Here is a 17,872-nt window from a genome sequence, read left to right as displayed (position 1 = left end):
ATTCCAGCACCTCCCTTCATAGATTAATATTGAGTTGCAGGAATGGTAGATTTGTTTATGCAGCTATCTTTGTCTTTGGTTTGGAAATAGTGAAAGTGCTGTGATGTAGTTGGAATTTTACACACAATGGTCATCTGTAATCAGGTGACCTTAGCCATAAGAATATAAGAAATAGGAGCAGAACTAGACCATATATCCCCTCGAGCCTGCTCCACCATTAAGTATGATCATGACTGATCTTAGACCTTAATTCCACTTTCTCGCCCCCTTACCATATCCTTTGATTCCCTGAGAGACCAAAAATCTATCCACCTCTATCTTAAATGTATTCAACAATACAGCACCCACAACCCGCTGGGGTAGAGAATTCAAAAGATTCACAACTCTCTGAGTGAAGTAATTTCTCCTCATCTCAGTCCTAAATAATCATTCCCTTATCCTGAGACTGTGTCCCTGTGTTCTAGATTCCCTGACCAGTGGGAACAATCTCTCAGCTTCTACCCTATCAAGCCCTTTCAGAATCCTGGATGTCTCAATGACATCACCTCCCATTCTTCTAAACTCCAGGGAATATAGGCCCAATTTACTCAGCCTTTCATAATGGGACAACCCTGTCATCCCAGGAATCTTTGCTATACCACCTCCAAGGTAAGTATACCATTCCTTAGATTATGGAGACCAAAACTGCACACCGTACTCCGGGTACGTTCTTACCAAAGACCTGTACAACTATGGCAAGACTTCTTTATTCCTGTACTCCAATCCCCTTGCAATAAAGGCCAACATGGCATTTGCCTTCCTAATAGCCTGCTGTACCTGCATGCTAACGTACTGTGTTCCTTCTACAAGCACACCCAAGTCTCTCTCAACAGCAACATTTAAAAGTTTCACACATTTAAAAAATTATTCTGCTTTTTCTGTTCTTATCACCAAAGGGAATAACCTCACTCTAGGCACATTATACTCCATCTGCCACCTTGTTGCCCACTCACTTAACCTGCCTATATTTCTTAGCAGCCTTTTTGTGTCCCCCTCACAGCTTAGATTCCCACCTAGCTTTGTATTATCAGCAAACTTAGATATGCTGCTCTTAGTCCCTTTGTCTAAGTCATTAATATAGATTGTAAATAGCTGAGGTCCCAGCACTGATCCTTGCAGCACTCCACTAGTTACAGCCTACTAACTGTAAATGCCCTGTTTATCTCTACTTTCTGCTTCCTGTCCATTAACCAATCCTCTACCCATGCTAATATGTTACAACTCCATTAGCCCTTTTCATTGGGAGAGGCTCCACAGTACCCCAGGACTTTGTACTGCAGTGGTTGAGTTTGTGGGAGGGTAGAAGAGCCCCCAGAGCAGCTAAACGCTGTTGTCCACTGTTCTTCTGAAGAGTTAGTGGACACTGGTGACAGCATGTGCTGTGGCCTAGATGTGGCCCAGGATCAGAGGCTGCTGCTGTGCAGATAGGCTGTGTGATTACCCTGTTACCACAGGAGCAGACTTAATAAGGAAGGTCCTGGAGAAAATTGATCAGTGAATGACATAAGGCAGGGTTTGTGTTCAGGGCCTGTGTCTGGTACAGGAGGCTTTATTTAAAATTCATTCATGGGATGTGGGCGTTGCTGGCTATGCCAGCATTTATTGCCCTTGAGAAGGTGGTGGTGAGCTGCCTTCTTGAACCGCTGCAGTCCATTTGGGGTAGGTACACCAACAGTGCTGTTCGGAAGGGAGTTCCAGGATTTTGACCCAGCGACAGTGAAGGAACGACGATACAGTTCCAAGTCAGGATGGTGTATGACTTGGAGGGGAACTTGTAGGTGGTGATGTTCCCATGTATTTGCTGCCCTTGTCCTTTTAGGTGGTTGAGGTCGCAGGTTTGGAAGGTGCTGTCTAAGGAGCCTTGGTGCATTGCTGCAGTGCATCATGTAGATGGTACACACTGCTGCCACTGTGTGTTGGTGGTGGAGGGAGTGAATGTTTCTCGATGGTGTGCCAATCCTAGGCCCAATGTCCTGGATGGGATTGAGCTTCTTGAGTTGCACCCATCCAGGCAAGTGGAGAGTATTCCATCACACTCCTGACTTGTGACTTGTAGATGGTGGACAGGCTCTGGGGAGTCAGGAGGTGAGTTACTCGCCACAGGATTCCTAGCCTCTGACCTGCTCTTGTAGCCACGGTATTTATATGGCTACTCCATATGGTCAATGGTAAACCCCAGTATGTTGATAGTGGGAGATTCAGCGATGGTAATGCCATTGAATGTCAAGGGGAGATGGTCTTTGCCTGGCACTTACATGGCGCGAATGTCACTTGCCACTTATCAACCCAAGTCTGGATATTGTCCAAGTCTTGCTGCATTTCTACACGGACTGCTTCAGTATCTGAGGAGACGCGAATGGTGCTGAACATTGTGCAATCATCAACGAACATCCCCACTTCTGACCTTATGATTGAAGGAAGATCATTGATGAAGCAGCTGAAGATGGTTGGGCCTAGGACACTACCCTGAGGAACTCCTGCAGTGATGTCCTGGAGCTCAGATGATTGATCTCTGACAAACACAACCATCTTCCTTTGCGCTAGGTATGATTCCAACTAGTGGAGCGATTTCCCCCTGATTCCCATTGATTCCAGTTTTGCTAGGGCTCCTTGATGCCATACTCGGTCAAATGCTGCCTTGATGTCAAGGGCAGTCACTCTCACCTCACCTCTCGAATTCAGCTTTTTTGTCCATTTTTGAACCAAGGCTGTAATGAGGTCAGGAGCTGAGTGGCCCTGACGGAACCCAAACTGAGTGTTACTGAGCAGGTTATTGCTAAGCAAGTGCTGCTTGATGGCACTGTTGATAACACCTTCCATCACTTTACTGATGATTGAGAGTAGGCTGATGGGGTGGTAATTGGCCGGGTTGGATTTGTCCTGCTTTTTGTGTACAGGACATACCTGGGCAATTTTCCAGATTACCGGGTAGAAGCCAATGTTGCAGCTGTACTGGAACAGCTTGGCTAGGGGTGCGGCTAGCTCTGGAGTACATGTCTTCAGTACTATTGCCGGAATATTGTCAGGACCCATAGCCTCTGCAGTATCCAGTGCCTTCAGTCATTTCTTGATATCATGTGGAGTGAATCGAATTGGCTGAACTCTGGTATCTGTGATGCTGGGGACTTCAGGAGGAGGCTGAGATGGATCATCAACTCGGTACTTCTGGCTGAAGATTGTTGCAAATACTTCAGCCTTATCTTTCGCACTGATGTGCTGGGCTCCCCCATCATTGAGGATGGGGATATTTGTGGAGCCACCTCCTCCAGTTAGTTGTTTAACTGTCCACCACCATTCACGGCTGGATGTGGCAGGACTGCAGAGCTTAGATCTGATCCGTTGGTTATGGGATTGTTTAGCTCTACATTGCATGCTGCCTATGCAGTTTGGCACACGTGTTGTAGCTTCACCAGGTTGATGCCTCATTTTGAGGTATGCCCGGTGCTGCTCCTGGCATACCATCCGCACTCTTCATTGAACCAGCATTGGTCTCCTGGCTTGATGATAAGGGTGGAGTGGGAGATATGCCAGGCCATGAGGTTACAGATTGCGGTTGAGTACAATTCTGCTGCTGCAGATGGTCCACAGCACCTCATGGATGCCCAGTTTTGCATTGCTAGATCTGTTCGAAATCTATCCCATTTAGCATGGTGATAGTGCCACACAACACAATGGAAGGTATCCTCAATGTGAAGGCGGGACTTTGTCTCCATAAGGACTGTGCGGTGGTCACTCCTACCAATACAGTCATGGACAGAAGCATCTGAGGAAGGCAGATTCGTGAGGACGAGGTCAAGTATGTTGGTTCCCTCACCACCTGCCGCATACCCAGTCTAGCAGCTATGTCCTTTAGGACTCGGCCAGCTCGGTCAGTAATGATGCTACCGAGCCAGTATTTGCGATGTATGGAGGAGTACTGATTCATCAGCTGAGGGAGCGGGGGGGGGGGGGCGGGGGGGGGAGGGGGTGGGGTGCAGTAGGTGGTAATCAGCAGGAGGTTTCCTTGCCCATGTTTGACCTGATGCCGTAAGACGTCATGGGGTCTGGAATCGATGTTGAGGATTCGCAGGGCAACTGCCTCCTGACTGTATACCACTGTGCCGCCACCTCTACTGGGTCTGTCCTGCTGGTGGGACAGGACATACCCGGGGATGGTGATGGCAGTGTCTGGGGCATTGTCTGTAAGGTATGATTCTGTGAGTATGACTATGTCAGGCTGTTGCTTGACTAGTCTGTGGGACAGCTCTCCCAACTTTGGCACAAGCCCCCAGATGTTAGTGAGGGGGACTTTGCAGGGTCGACAGGGCTGGGTTTGCCCTTGTTGTTTCCGGTGCCTAGGTCGATGCCGGGTGGTCCCGGCTGGGGGCTGGGTTCTGGGCCTGTGCCTGATACAGGAGGCTGGGGGCTGGGTTCAGGGCCTGTGCCTGATACAGGAGGCTGGGTTCAGAGCCTGTGCCTGATACTGCCTGATACAGGAGGCTGGGTTCAGAGCCTGTGCCTGAGACAGGAGGCTGGGGGCTGGATTCAGAGCCTGTGCCTGATACAGGAGGCTGGGGGCTGGGTTCAGAGCCTGTGCCTGATACAGGAGGCTGGGGGCTGGGTTCAGGGCCTGTGCCTGATACAGGAGGCTGGGGGCTGGATTCAGGGCCTGTGCCTGATGCTGGGGGCTGGGTTCAGGGCCTGTGCCTGATACAGGAGGCTGGGGGCTGGGTTTAGGGCCTGTGCCTGACACAGGAGGTTGGGGGCTGGGTTTGGGGCCTGTGCCTGGTACAGGAGGCTGGGGGCTGGGTTCAGGGCCTGTGCCTGATGCAGGAGGCTGGGGGCTGGGTTCAGAGCCTGTGCCTGATACAGGAGGCTGGGGGCTGGGTTCAGAGCCTGTGCCTGATACAGGTGACTGGGGGCTGGGTTCAGGGCCTGTGCCTGATACAGGAGGCTGGGGGCTGGGTTCAGGGCCTGTGCCTGATACAGGAGGCTGGGGGCTGGGTTCAGGGCCTGTGGCTGGTACAGGAGGCTGGGTTCAGGGCCTGTGCCTGATACAGGAGGCTGGGGGCTGTGTTCAGGGCGTGTACCTGGTACCGGTGGCTGGGTTCAGGGCCTGTGTCTCTGTACAGGAGGCTGGGGGCTGGGTTCAGGGCCTGTGTCTCTGTACAGGAGGCTGGGGGCTGGGTTCAGGGCCTGTGGCTGGTATAGGAGGCTGGGGGCTGTGTTCAGGGCCTGTGGCTGATACAGGAGGCTGTGTTGATGGTCTGTGTCTGGTACTGGGGGCAGGATTCAGGGCCTGTGGCTGGTATAGGAGGCTGGGGGCTGTGTTCAGGGCCTGTGGCTGATACAGGAGGCTGTATTGATGGTCTGTGTCTGGTACTGGGGACAGGATTCAGGGCCTGTGGCTGGTATAGGAGGCTGTGTTGAGGGTCTGTGTCTGGTACAGAAGGCTGGGGGCTGGGTTCAGGACCTATGCCTGATACAGGAGGCTGTGTTCATGGCCTGTGTCTGGCACAGGAGGCTGGGGGCTGGGTTCAGAACCTGTGTCTGGACTGGGTGCAGTGACTCAAATCCTTGGAATGCAGAGTGCTTGATAAGAAGGTATGTAAATAGTTGAGCAGAGCTGAGTGCAGCTCCGTGTTTAGTAAAGCAGTGTTCAAAGAGGCAGTGATTGTTCATGGGAACTGATAACGGGGGACGATGAACAGGTCTCAGAGTACAGCAGCAGCAACTGGAAGAATTAAAAGTCTTACAAGAAATCTCTGAACAATAGTTAAGGCAGGCAGTAACTGTTACTATGGTAACCTCAGGCCTCTGTTTCTGAGGTTTATTGTTCTCATAGCCAGGGCAAGGAGTTGCCTTTGCTGCCTGTATATCATTGACAGCCAGACCTGCACCTTCCCCAACTCCACCCAGGCCCTCGACATATCCACATATTTTAAGTGTATTGTTTATCCCAGCACGCAACTGCATCGCGATCTCAGATTCGTTCTGTCTCGCTGTGATATTTGGGGGGTTTGCTTTGTCTTGCTTTGATGTTTGGGGGTTCGCTCTGTCGCGCTGTGATATTTGGGGTTCGCTCTGTCGTGCTGTGATATTTGGGGTTCGCTCTGTCGCGCTGTGTATTTGGGGTTCACTCTGTCTCGCTGTGATGTTTGGGGGTTCGCTCTGTCTCGCTGTGATGTTTGGGGGTTCGCTCTGTCTCGCTGTGATGTTTGGGGGTTCGCTCTGTCTTGCTGTGATGTTTGGGGGTTCGCTCTGTCTCGCTGTGATTGGGGGTTCGCTCTGTCTCGCTGTGATGTTTGGGGGTTCGCTCTGTCTCGCTGTTTTGTTTGGGGGTTCGCTGTGTCTCGCTGTGAGGTTTGGGGGTTCGCTTTGTCTCGCTGTGATGTTTGGGGGTTCACTCTGTCTCACTGATGTTTGGGAGTTCGCTCTGTCTCGCTGTGATGTTTGGGGGTTCGCTCTGTCTCGCTGTGATGTTTGGGGGTTCGCTGTGTCTCGCTATGAGGTTTGGGGGTTCGCTTTGTCTCTCTGTGATGATTGGGGGTTCGCTCTGTCTCGCTGTGATGTTTGGGGGTTCGCTCTGTCTTGCTGTGATGTTTGGGGGTTCACTCTGTCTCACTGTGATGTTTGGGGGTTCGCTGTGTCTCGCTGTGATTGGGGGTTCGCTCTGTCTCGCTGTGATGTTTGGGGGTTCACTCTGTCTCGCTGTGATGTTTGGGAGTTCGCTCTATCTCGCTGTGATTGGGGGTTCGCTCTGTCTCGCTGTGATGTTTGGGGGTTCGCTCTGTCTTGCTGTGATGGTTGGGGGTTCGCTCTGTCTCGCTGTGATTGGGGGTTCGCTCTGTCTCGCTGTGATGTTTGGGGGTTCGCTCTGTCTCGCTGTGATGTTTGGGGGTTCGCTGTGTCTCGCTGTGAGGTTTGGGGGTTCGCTTTGTCTCGCTGTGATGTTTGGGGGTTCACTCTGTCTCACTGTGATGTTTGGGGGTTCGCTCTGTCTCGCTGTGATGTTTGGGGGTTCGCTCTGTCTTGCTGTGATGTTTGGGGGTTCGCTGTGTCTCGCTGTGAGGTTTGGGGGTTCGCTTTGTCTCTCTGTGATGATTGGGGGTTCGCTCTGTCTCGCTGTGATGTTTGGGGGTTCGCTCTGTCTCGCTGTGATGTTTGGGGGTTCGCTCTGTCTCGCTGTGAGGTTTGGGGGTTCGCTCTGTCTCACTGTGATGTTTGGGGGTTCGCTCTGTCTCGCTGTGATGTTTGGGGGTTCGCTCTGTCTCACTGTGATGTTTGGGTGTTTGAGAAGTGGGTGAAGATTTAAAGGTGGGATTTAATCTGAAGTTTGTGTCTGTCCTTTGCAGTATTTTGCCTTGCTGCTGTTCATCTTTGTCCTGGAGATCCTCGCTGGAATCCTGGCCTACATCTACTATCAGCAGGTAGGCTTCCTCAGAACCTCCATTTCCAGATGCTCTGGCTGGAATTTTACCCCCTCCCTCCCCATTCCCCCCCCCCCCCCCCATAGGAATGGGCTGTGGTGGGGGTTGTTGTGAAATTTAGTGGGAAGCGGGGGTACATTTCTGACCCCCTCCCACCCACACTGCAAATTGATGAGGGGCGGCAGTAGTGAGAAACGGCCTGCCCACCCCCAGACCAATCAAGGTCCTTCGGTGGCCAATTAACCGCCATGTAAGGGCCTCCTCCTGTCGCCTCAGGTATTTTACCAGTGGTCGGGGGTAGCTGAGGTTCCCCAGGAGGCCACCCTGTGCCTCATAGAGGCCTCCCCACCCACCCGCCACGGTCCCACCCCCCCCCCCCCCCCCAACTACACAACACTACACCCACCCAACTGGCCAATTGTCCCCAGCATGGCCCCAGCCACTTACACTTAGTCCGGGGCTGGCCTCACTCTTGCTCCTCTCCCTGGCTGCAGTCCCAACAGCAACCTCTGCTCCTGGTGGCGCTGCTGCGCCACAGAGCTGCTGGCCTGTTGATTGGCTGGCAGCTCTTGGAGGCGGGACTTCCTGCCTCAGGGGGTTGAAGTCCCGCCCGAGACCAGTTAGGGGCCTGGGATGTGTAAAATCCTGGCATGTCTTCCAGGTCCGGCGGAGCGGGGCTCACCCCCGACTTTTCGGCCAGTGATTGGGGCCTCCCACCCAGTGTATAACTTGGGCCACTGTGTCCTGCAGTCCTGGGGTGGCGATTGTTTGATTCAGATTCATGGGCCGTGCTGTTAGCTGGTGTTGTTGAGTTTCAAAGGCTATTGTCAGCCTGGGAAAGGATGGGAGACGTACACCATGCCTGACATCATAATGGAGGGTGTGATTTGTGTCAGAGCCTCAGGCATGTTTGATGAGTAATGGAGAAATTTGTAAACCCTTGTTTTATTGAATGCACTGCACCCTGTGCTTTAATTGCTGCCCCACTTCAGCCTATCCCATGCCTGCTGGCTCTTTAAACGAACTACCCCATTGGTCCCACTTCCCTGCTCTTTCCCTGTGGCTCTGTAAATTTTTTGCATTCATGTATTTATCCTGTTTTTTTTTTGAATGTTCATATGGGATCTGCTTCCACCACCCTTTCAGGCAATAGATTTCTGATCACAACAACTTGCTGCACAATAAAATATTTCCTCATTTCGCCTCTGGTTCTTTCACCAATCAGTTTAAATCTGTGTCTTCTCGTTATGGACCCTTCTGCCACTGGAAACTGTTTCATCCGTATTTACTCTATCCAAATCATTCATAATTTTGAACACCTCTATCAAATCTCCTCTTATTTCACCTCCTCTACTCTAAGGGGAACATTCCCAGTTTTTCAAGTCCATTCATGTAACTGAAGACCCTCATCCCTGGTACCGTTCTAGTAAATCTCTTCTGCACTCTCTCCAAGCTCTTGAATTCCTTCCCAGTGTCTGGCGCCCAGAATTGGACACAATACTCCAGCTGAGGCCTAGCCAGTGTTTTGTAAAGGTTTGGTATAACTTCCTCGTTTTCATACTCAATTCTCCTTTTAATAAAGCCAAGGATTACATACACTTTTTGAACAGCCTTCTCAGCTTATGCAGCCACCTTCAAGGAATGGTGTACATACACCCAGTGCTGTCTGCTCTCCACCCCCTTTAAAGTTATACCATTCAGCATCTCATTCTCCCTGTCAAGATGCATCACTTCACACGGACCACTACGGAGAAATCAAATAATAATAATGGAAACCTGGCATCAACCAAAGCATCAGAAACGGTAAAGGCACACCCTGCCCAATCGACACTGCAAAAGCTTCCTCACTAACGTCTGGACACTGGAGAGCTGTCACACAGACTAGAGAAGCAACAGCCTGACATAGTCTTACTCACCGAACTATGCCCCCCAGCCAAAGTCGCAGACTCCTCCATCGCCATTCCTGGGTATGACCTGTCCCACTGGCAGGACAGACCCAGCAGAGGTGGCAGCACAGTGGTATACAGTCAGGAGACAGTTGCCCTGGGAGTTCTGAAAATTGACTCCGGACCCCATGAAGTCTCAGGACATGAGATCAAACATAGGCAAGGAAACCTCCCGCTAATTACCACCTACTGCCCCCCCCCACTCGACTGATGAATAAGTACTGCTCCATGTTGAACACCACTTACAAAAGCACTGAGGGTGGCGAGGGCACAGAATGTACTCTGGGTGGGGGACTTCAATGTCCATCACCAAGAGTGGCTCGGTAGCACCAGTACTGACCAAGCTGGCCGAGTCCTAAAGGACATAAAGAACAAAGAACAGTACAGCACAGGAATAGGCCATTCGGTCCTCCAAGCCTGCACCGATCTTGATGCTTGTCTAAACATAGCTAATAGACTGTGTCTGCAGCAGGTGGTGAGGGAACCAACAAATGGAAAAAACCTTCCCGACCTCATCCTCACCAATCTGCCTGCCGCAGATGCATCTGTCCATGACAGTACTGGTAAGAGTGACCACTGCACAGTCCTTGTGGAGATGAAGCCCCATGTTGTGTGGCACTATCACCGTGCTAAATGGGATAGATTTTGAACAGATCTAGCAACTCAAAACTGGACATCCATGAGCCGCTGTGGGCCATCAGCAGCAGCAGAACTGTATTCAACCACAATCTGTAACCTCATGGCCCAGCATATCCCCCACTCTACCATTACCATTAAGCCAGGAGACCAACCCTGATTCAATGAAGAGTGCAGGAGGGAATGCCAGGAGCAGCACCAGGCATACCTCAAAATGAGGTGTCAACCTGGTGAAGCTACATACCAGGACTACTTGCATGCCAAACTGCGTAAGCAGCATACAATAGACAGAGCTAAACGATCCACAACCAACGGATCAGATCTAAGCTCTGCAGTCCTGCCACATCCAGCCGTGAATGGTGGTGGACAATTAAATAACTAACTGGAGGAGGTGGCTCCACAAACATCCCCATCCTCAATGATGGGGGAGCCCAGCACATCAGTGCAAAAGACAAAGCTGAAGCATTTGCATCCATCTTCAGCAGGAAGTGCCGAGTTGATGATCCATCTCGGCCTGTTCCTGAGGTCCCCAGCATCACAGATGCCAGACTTCAGCCAATTCGATTCACTCCTCAGGGTAGTGTCCTAGCTCCAACCATCTTCAGCTGCTTCATCAATGACCTTCCTTCAATCAGAAGGTCAGAAGTGGGGATGTTCGCTGATGATTGCACAATGTTCAGCACCATTCGCGACTCCTCAGATACTGAAGCAGTCTGTGTAGAAATGCAGCAAGACCTGGACAATATCCAGGCTTGGGCTGATAAGTGGCAAGTAACATTTGTGCCACACAAGTACCCAGGCAATGACCATCTCCAACAAGAGAGAATCTAACCATCTCCCCTTGAAATTCAATGGCATTGCCATCGCTGAATCCTCACCAGCAACATCTGGGGGTTACCGTTGACCAGAAACTGAACTGGAATAGCCAAATAAATACCGTGGCTAAAAGAGCTGGTCAGAGGCTATGAAGCCTGCGATGAGTAACTCACCACCTGACTCCCCAAAGCCTGTCCACCATCTATAAGGATCAAGTCAGGAGTGTGATGGAATACTCTCCACTTGCCTGGATGGGTGCAGCTCCAACAACACTCTAGAAGCTCAACACCATCCAGGACAAAGCAGCCCGCTTGATTGGCATTCTATCCACAAACATTAATTCCCTCCATCACCGATGCACAGTGGCAGCAGTGTGTACCATCTACAAGATGCACTGCAGCAACTCATCAAGGCTCCTTCGACAGCACCTCCTAAACCCATGACCTCTACCACCTAGAAGGACAGTGGCAGCAGATGCATGAGAACACCACCACCTGCAAGTTCCCCTCCAAGTCACACACCATCCTGACTTGGAACTATATCGCTGTTCCTTCACTGTTGCTGGGTCAAAATTCTGGAACTCCCTTCCTAACAACACCATGGACTGCAGTGGTTCAAGAAGGCAGCTCACCACCACCTTCTCAAGGGCAATTAGGGATGGGCAATAAATGCTGGCCTGGCCAGCGTTACCCATATCCCATGAATGAATAATAAAAACATTTCTCTGTGTTAAATTTCATCTGGCATATGACACCTTATTTCAGAAGGCTGTATTTGTCCTCCTGAACTCTGTTACTGTGCTCATTTTTACGACATTTCCAATGTTTGTATCATCTATAGATTTGAAAAAGATGTTCTGTACATCCATGTCCAGCTGATGGATATAAAGAAGGGGCAGTGTTGCTAATACTGACCCTTAAACAGCACAGTGTACTTCACTGCAGCCTGAGAAACAACTCTTCCCCACTACTCTCTGTCCCTTTAAATAATTTCATACCCACTCTCCTTTTATTCTCATGCACTAACAAGTCTCTTACTTTGTCAAACCCTTTTAGTAAGTTCATATACACCACACTATCCTCATCAACTCTGTTACTTCATCACTGAACTCACTAACTCTAAACCCTCATTAACTCTGTCTCTTAACTTCATCACAGAACTCAATCAAGTTAGCCAATAATTTGCCTTTAACAAATCTGTTCTGACTTTCATTTAATAGCCCATACTTAACCAAATAACTAATATTTTTGTACTGGATTACTCTCTAAATCTTGCCTCACCACCAATGTTAGGTGGATTGACCTGTAGTTGCTGAGTTTATCCCTGTCTTCATTTTTGATTGTAGTGCCAGCCTCTGCAGTTTCTACCCTTCCTTCACTCAGTAACCTGGGTGCATCCCATCTGGACCAGGTGACTTTTCCACTTTGAGTACACTGACCTTTTAAGTACTTCCTCTCTATATATTCTTATCCTCTCCAATATTACTGCTGCCTTACCCTTTACAGCCACATTGGCAGCATCCTCTTATCCAGTGAAGACAGATACAGAGTACTCATTTAGAACCTCAGCCTTGTCCTTTGCATCTGTAAGATTATTTACTCCTTGAACCCTAATCAGCCTCACCCTTCCTTCGACAACCCTTTTACTATTTATGTGTCTATAAATAACTTCTTGGTTACTTATTACTAATCGATTCTAATACTCTCTCTCTTTGATCTCTTCTGCCCTCTTTTAGATCCCTCTGTATTTTCTATCCCATTACCAATGTTCAAAAGATGCTGCAGTAAATTTGTCTTTGCTATTTCTATAAGGAACAGAGAAAGTGCTGGAAATACTCAGCAGGTCTGGCAGCATCTGTGGAGAGAGAGAAACAGAGTTAACATTTCAGGTCTCTGGCCAGTAATTCCTGCCTTGTTGACCCACAGAATTGGCCCTTGCTGAGTGAGCTGCTGACACAAGCACCCAGTCGATGACCTGTAGAGGTGGTCGCTCTGTCGGTCGTTCTGTCTATCACAGAAATCTGAAGATCTGTCCCATCCTCAAAGTTTTCATAAACAACTGAATACAGTGGATACACTACCAGTTCCCAGCCAGTCCCTGCGGCTGCACTGTTCCACACTGACACCTAGTGTCAAGCCTGGGTAAAGCAGCTGACTGGTGCTAACCTGCAATCTCTCTTTCTCTGTTTATGTCTCACTCCCTCTCACTCTGCCTCACTCCCTCCCTCTGTCTCACTCTCTCCCTGACTCACTCTCCCTCACACATTCTCTCTCTCTCTCCCTCACACACACACACTCTCCCTCACACACACTCCCTCTCTCTCCCTCACACTCCCTCTCTCTCCCTCACACACACACTCTCTCTCCCTCACATACACACACACACACAGTCTCTCTCCCTCACACACACACACACTCTCTCCCTCACACACACACACACACTCTCTCTCCCTCACACACACTCTCTCTCTCTCACACACACTCTCTCTCTCCCTCACACACACTCTCTGTCTCCCTCACACATTCTCTCTCTCCCTCACACACTCTCTCTCCCTCACACACACTCTCTCTCCCTCACACACACTCTCTCTCTCCCTCACACACGCTCTCTCTCTCCCTCACACACTCTCTCCCTCACACACACTCTCTCCCTCACACACACACTCTCCCTCACACACACACTCTCCCTCACACACACTCTCTCCCTCACACACACACTCCCTCTCTCTCCCACACACACTCCTTCTCTCTCCCTCACACTCAATCTCTCTCTCCCTCACACACACTCTCTCCCTCACATCGATTCTCTCTCTCCCTCACACACATTCTCTCTCTCTCTCCCTCACTCTCTCCTTCACTCTCTCTCTCCTTCACACACTCTCTCTCTCTCTCTCTCCCTCCCTCACTCTCACCCCCTCACTCACTCTCTCTCTTTCCCTCTCTCTCCCTCACTCTGTCTGTCTCTCTCCCTCACACTCATACTCACTCAGTCTCTCCTTTCCTCACTCCAGTTTGTGGACACTCACACTCTCTGTCAATCACTCTCTAGATCTCGCTTTCTCTCATTCTTGCACTCATGCTTTCCCACATGCTCTCTCTCTCTCTCTCTTGCACTCACCCTGTCACTCGCATTCTCACTCTCTCTCTCTCCCTCAAACTCACTCGCTACTCTCTGTTCCAGCTGAGTGATGATCTGAAGACAAACCTGAGAGTGACAATGATCGAGAAGTACAGGGTCGCCGGAGAGGAGAGGGTCACCAAAGCTGTCGACAAACTTCAGCAGGAAGTGAGTAATTGCACAGCAAATGGAGTAAGACACTAAATACAAGGAAGTCTGACACGGGGAGAGTGAACATGAGGGTCTGACACGGGGAGAGTGAACATGAGGGTCTGACACGGGGAGAGTGAGCACGAGGGTCGGACACGGGGAGAGTGAACACGAGGATCGGACACGGGGAGAGTGAACATGAGGGTCGGACACGGGGAGAGTGAGCATGAGGGTCGGACACCGGGAGAGTGAACACGAGGGTCGGACAAGGAGAGAGTGAAGACGAGGGTGTGACACAGGGAGAGTGAAGACGAGGTTGTGACACAGGGAGAGTGAAGACGAGGTTGTGACATAGGGAGAGTGAAGACGAGGGTCGGACACGGGGAGAGAGAAGACGAGGGTCGGACACGGGGAGAGTGAAGACGAGGGTCGGACACGGGGAGAGTGATGACGAGGGTCGGACACGGGGAGAGAGAAGACGCGGGTCGGACACGGGGAGAATGAAGACGAGGGTCGGACACGGGGAGAGTGAAGACAAGGGACGGGCACGGGGAGAGAGAAGACGAGGGTCGGACACGGGGAGAATGAAGACGAGGGTCGGTCACGGGGAGAGTGAAGACGATGGTCGGACACTGGGAGAGTGAAGACGAGGGTCGAACAAGGAGAGAGTGAAGACAAGGGTGTGACACAGGGAGAGTGAAGATGAGGTTGTGACACGGGGAGAGTGAAGACGAGGGTCGGACACGGGGAGAGTGAAGACGAGGGTCGGACACGGGGAGAGTGAAGACGAGGGTCGGACACGGGGAGAGTGAAGACGAGGGTCGGTCACGGGGAGAGTGAAGACGAGGGTCGGTCACGGGGAGAGTGAGCACGAGGTTTGGAAACGGGGAGAGTGAGCACGAGGGTCGGACACGGGGAGAGTGAGCACGAGGGTCGGACACGGGGAGAGTGAGCACGAGGGTCGGACACGGGGAGAGTGAGCACGAGGGTCGGACACGGGGAGAGTGAAGACGAGGGTGTGACACGGGGAGAGTGAAGACGAGGGTGCGACACGGGGAGAGTGATGACGAGGGTGCGACACGGGGAGAGTGAGCACGAGGGTGTAACACGGGGAGAGTGAGCACGAGGGTGTGACACGGGGAGAGTGAAGACGATGGTTAGACACGGGGAGAGTGAAGACGAGGGTCGGACACGGGGAGAGTGAGCATGAGGGTGTGACACTGGGAGAGTGAGCACGATGGTCAGACACGGGGAGAGTGAGCACGAGGGTCGGACACGGGGAGAGTGAGCACGAGGGTCGGACACGGGGAGAGTGAGCACGAGGGTCGGACACTGGGAGAGAGAGCACGAGGGTCGGACACGGGTAGAGTGGGCACGAGGGTCGGACGCGGGGAGAGTGAAGACGAGGGTCGGTCACGGGGAGAGTGAAGACGAGGGTCGGACATGGGGAGAGTGAAGACGATGGTCAGACACGGGGAGAGTGAGCACGAGGGTCGGACACGGGGAGACTGAGCACGAGGGTCGGACACGGGGAGAGTGAGCACGAGGGTCGGACACGGGGAGAGTGAGCACGAGGGTCGGACACTGGGAGAGTGAGCACGAGGGTCGGACACGGGTAGAGTGGGCACGAGGGTCGGACGGGGGAGAGTGAAGACGAGGGTCGGACACGGGGAGAGTGAAGACGAGGGTCGGACACGAGGAGAGTGAAGACGAGGGTCGGTCACGGGGAGAGTGAAGACGAGGGTCGGACACGGGGAGAGTTAAGACGAGGGTCGGACACGGGGAGAGTGAAGACGAGGGTCGGACACGGGGAGAGTGAGCATGAGGGTGTGACACTGGGAGAGTGAGCACGATGGTCAGACACGGGGAGAGTGAGCACGATGGTCAGACACGGGGAGAGTGAGCACGAGGGTCGGACACGGGGAGAGTGAGCACGAGGGTCGGACACGAGGAGAGTGAGCACGAGGGTCGGACACTGGGAGAGTGAGCACGAGTGTCAGACACGGGTAGAGTGGGCACGAGGGTCGGACGCGGGGAGAGTGAAGACGAGGGTCGGACACGGGGAGAGTGAAGACGAGGGTCGGACACGGGGAGAGTGAAGACGATGGTCAGACACGGGGAGAGTGAGCACGATGGTCAGACACTGGGAGAGTGAGCACGAGGGTCGGACACGGGTAGAGTGGGCACGAGGGTCGGATGGGGGAGAGTGAAGACGAGGGTCGGACACGGGGAGAGTGAAGACGAGGGTCGGACATGAGGAGAGTGAAGACGATGGTCGGACACGGGGAGAGTGAGCACGATGGTCAGACACGGGGAGAGTGAGCACGAGGGTCGGACACGGGGAGAGTGAGCACGAGGGTCGGACACGGGGAGAGTGAGCACGAGGGTCGGACACTGGGAGAGTGAGCACGAGGGTCGGACAGGGGAGTGAAGACGAGGGTCGGACACGGGGTGAGTGAAGACGAGGGTCGGTCACGGGGAGAGTGAAGACGAGGGTCGGACACGGGGAGAGTGAAGACGAGGGACGGACACGGGGAGAGAGAAGACGAGGGTCGGACACGGGGAGAATGAAGACGAGGGTCGGACAAGGAGAGAGTGAAGACAAGGGTGTGACACAGGGAGAGTGAAGATGAGGTTGTGACACGGGGAGAGTGAAGACGAGGGTCGGACACGGGGAGAGTGAAGACGAGGGTCGGACACGGGGAGAGTGAAGACGAGGGTCGGTCACGGGGAGAGTGAAGACGAGGGTCGGTCACGGGGAGAGTGAGCACGAGGTTTGGAAACGGGGAGAGTGAGCACGAGGGTCGGACACGGGGAGAGTGAGCACGAGGGTCGGGCACGAGGGTCGGACACGGGGAGAGTGAAGACGAGGGTGTGACACGGGGAGAGTGATGACGAGGGTGCGACACGGGGAGAGTGATGACGAGGGTGCGACACGGGGAGAGTGAGCACGAGGGTGTGACACGGGGAGAGTGAGCACGAGGGTGTGACACGGGGAGAGTGAAGACGATGGTTAGACACGGGGAGAGTGAAGACGAGGGTCGGACACGGGGAGAGTGAGCATGAGGGTGTGACACTGGGAGAGTGAGCACGATGGTCAGACACGGGGAGAGTGAGCACGAGGGTCGGACACGGGGAGAGTGAGCACGAGGGTCGGACACGAGGAGAGTGAGCACGAGGGTCGGACACTGGGAGAGTGAGCACGAGGGTCGGACACGGGTAGAGTGGGCACGAGGGTCGGACGCGGGGAGAGTGAAGACGAGGGTCGGACACGGGGAGAGTGAAGACGAGGGTCGGACATGGGGAGAGTGAAGACGATGGTCAGACACGGGGAGAGTGAGCACGAGGGTCGGACACGGGGAGAGTGAGCACGAGGGTCGGACACGGGGAGAGTGAGCACGAGGGTCGGACACGGGGAGAGTGAGCACGAGGGTCAGACACGGGTAGAGTGGGCACGAGGGTCGGACGGGGGAGAGTGAAGACGAGGGTCGGACACGGGGAGAGTGAAGACGATGGTCGGACACGGGGAGAGTGAGCACGATGGTCAGACACGGGGAGAGTGAGCACGAGGGTCGGACACGGGGAGAGTGAGCACGAGGGTCGGACACGGGGAGAGTGAGCACGAGGGTCGGACACGGGTAGAGTGGGCACGAGGGTCGGACGGGGGAGAGTGAAGACGAGGGTCGGACACGGGGTGAGTGAAGACGAGGGTCGGTCACGGGGAGAGTGAAGACGATGGTCGGACACGGGGAGAGTGAG

At 52.9% G+C, this 17,872-nt stretch overlaps 1 protein-coding gene across 2 annotated transcripts in view; it reads left to right on the top strand.

The window, feature by feature from the left end:
- Positions 1 to 17,872, top strand: part of LOC137376942 (CD151 antigen-like) — a 112,803-nt gene that overhangs the window by 75,171 nt on the left and 19,760 nt on the right. For both annotated transcript variants that reach the window (XM_068045910.1, XM_068045909.1), the window contains exons 4-5: positions 7,374 to 7,448; positions 14,027 to 14,131. In XM_068045910.1, the coding sequence (XP_067902011.1) occupies positions 7,374 to 7,448; positions 14,027 to 14,131 (180 nt within the window). The remainder of the gene's footprint in view (positions 1 to 7,373; positions 7,449 to 14,026; positions 14,132 to 17,872) is intronic.

This window comes from Heterodontus francisci, chromosome 14 (assembly GCF_036365525.1).
Source record: "Heterodontus francisci isolate sHetFra1 chromosome 14, sHetFra1.hap1, whole genome shotgun sequence".
Lineage (NCBI taxonomy): Eukaryota > Metazoa > Chordata > Chondrichthyes > Heterodontiformes > Heterodontidae > Heterodontus > Heterodontus francisci.
Note: the sequence above shows the minus strand (reverse complement) of the source record. Positions and strands in the feature narration are given on the sequence as shown.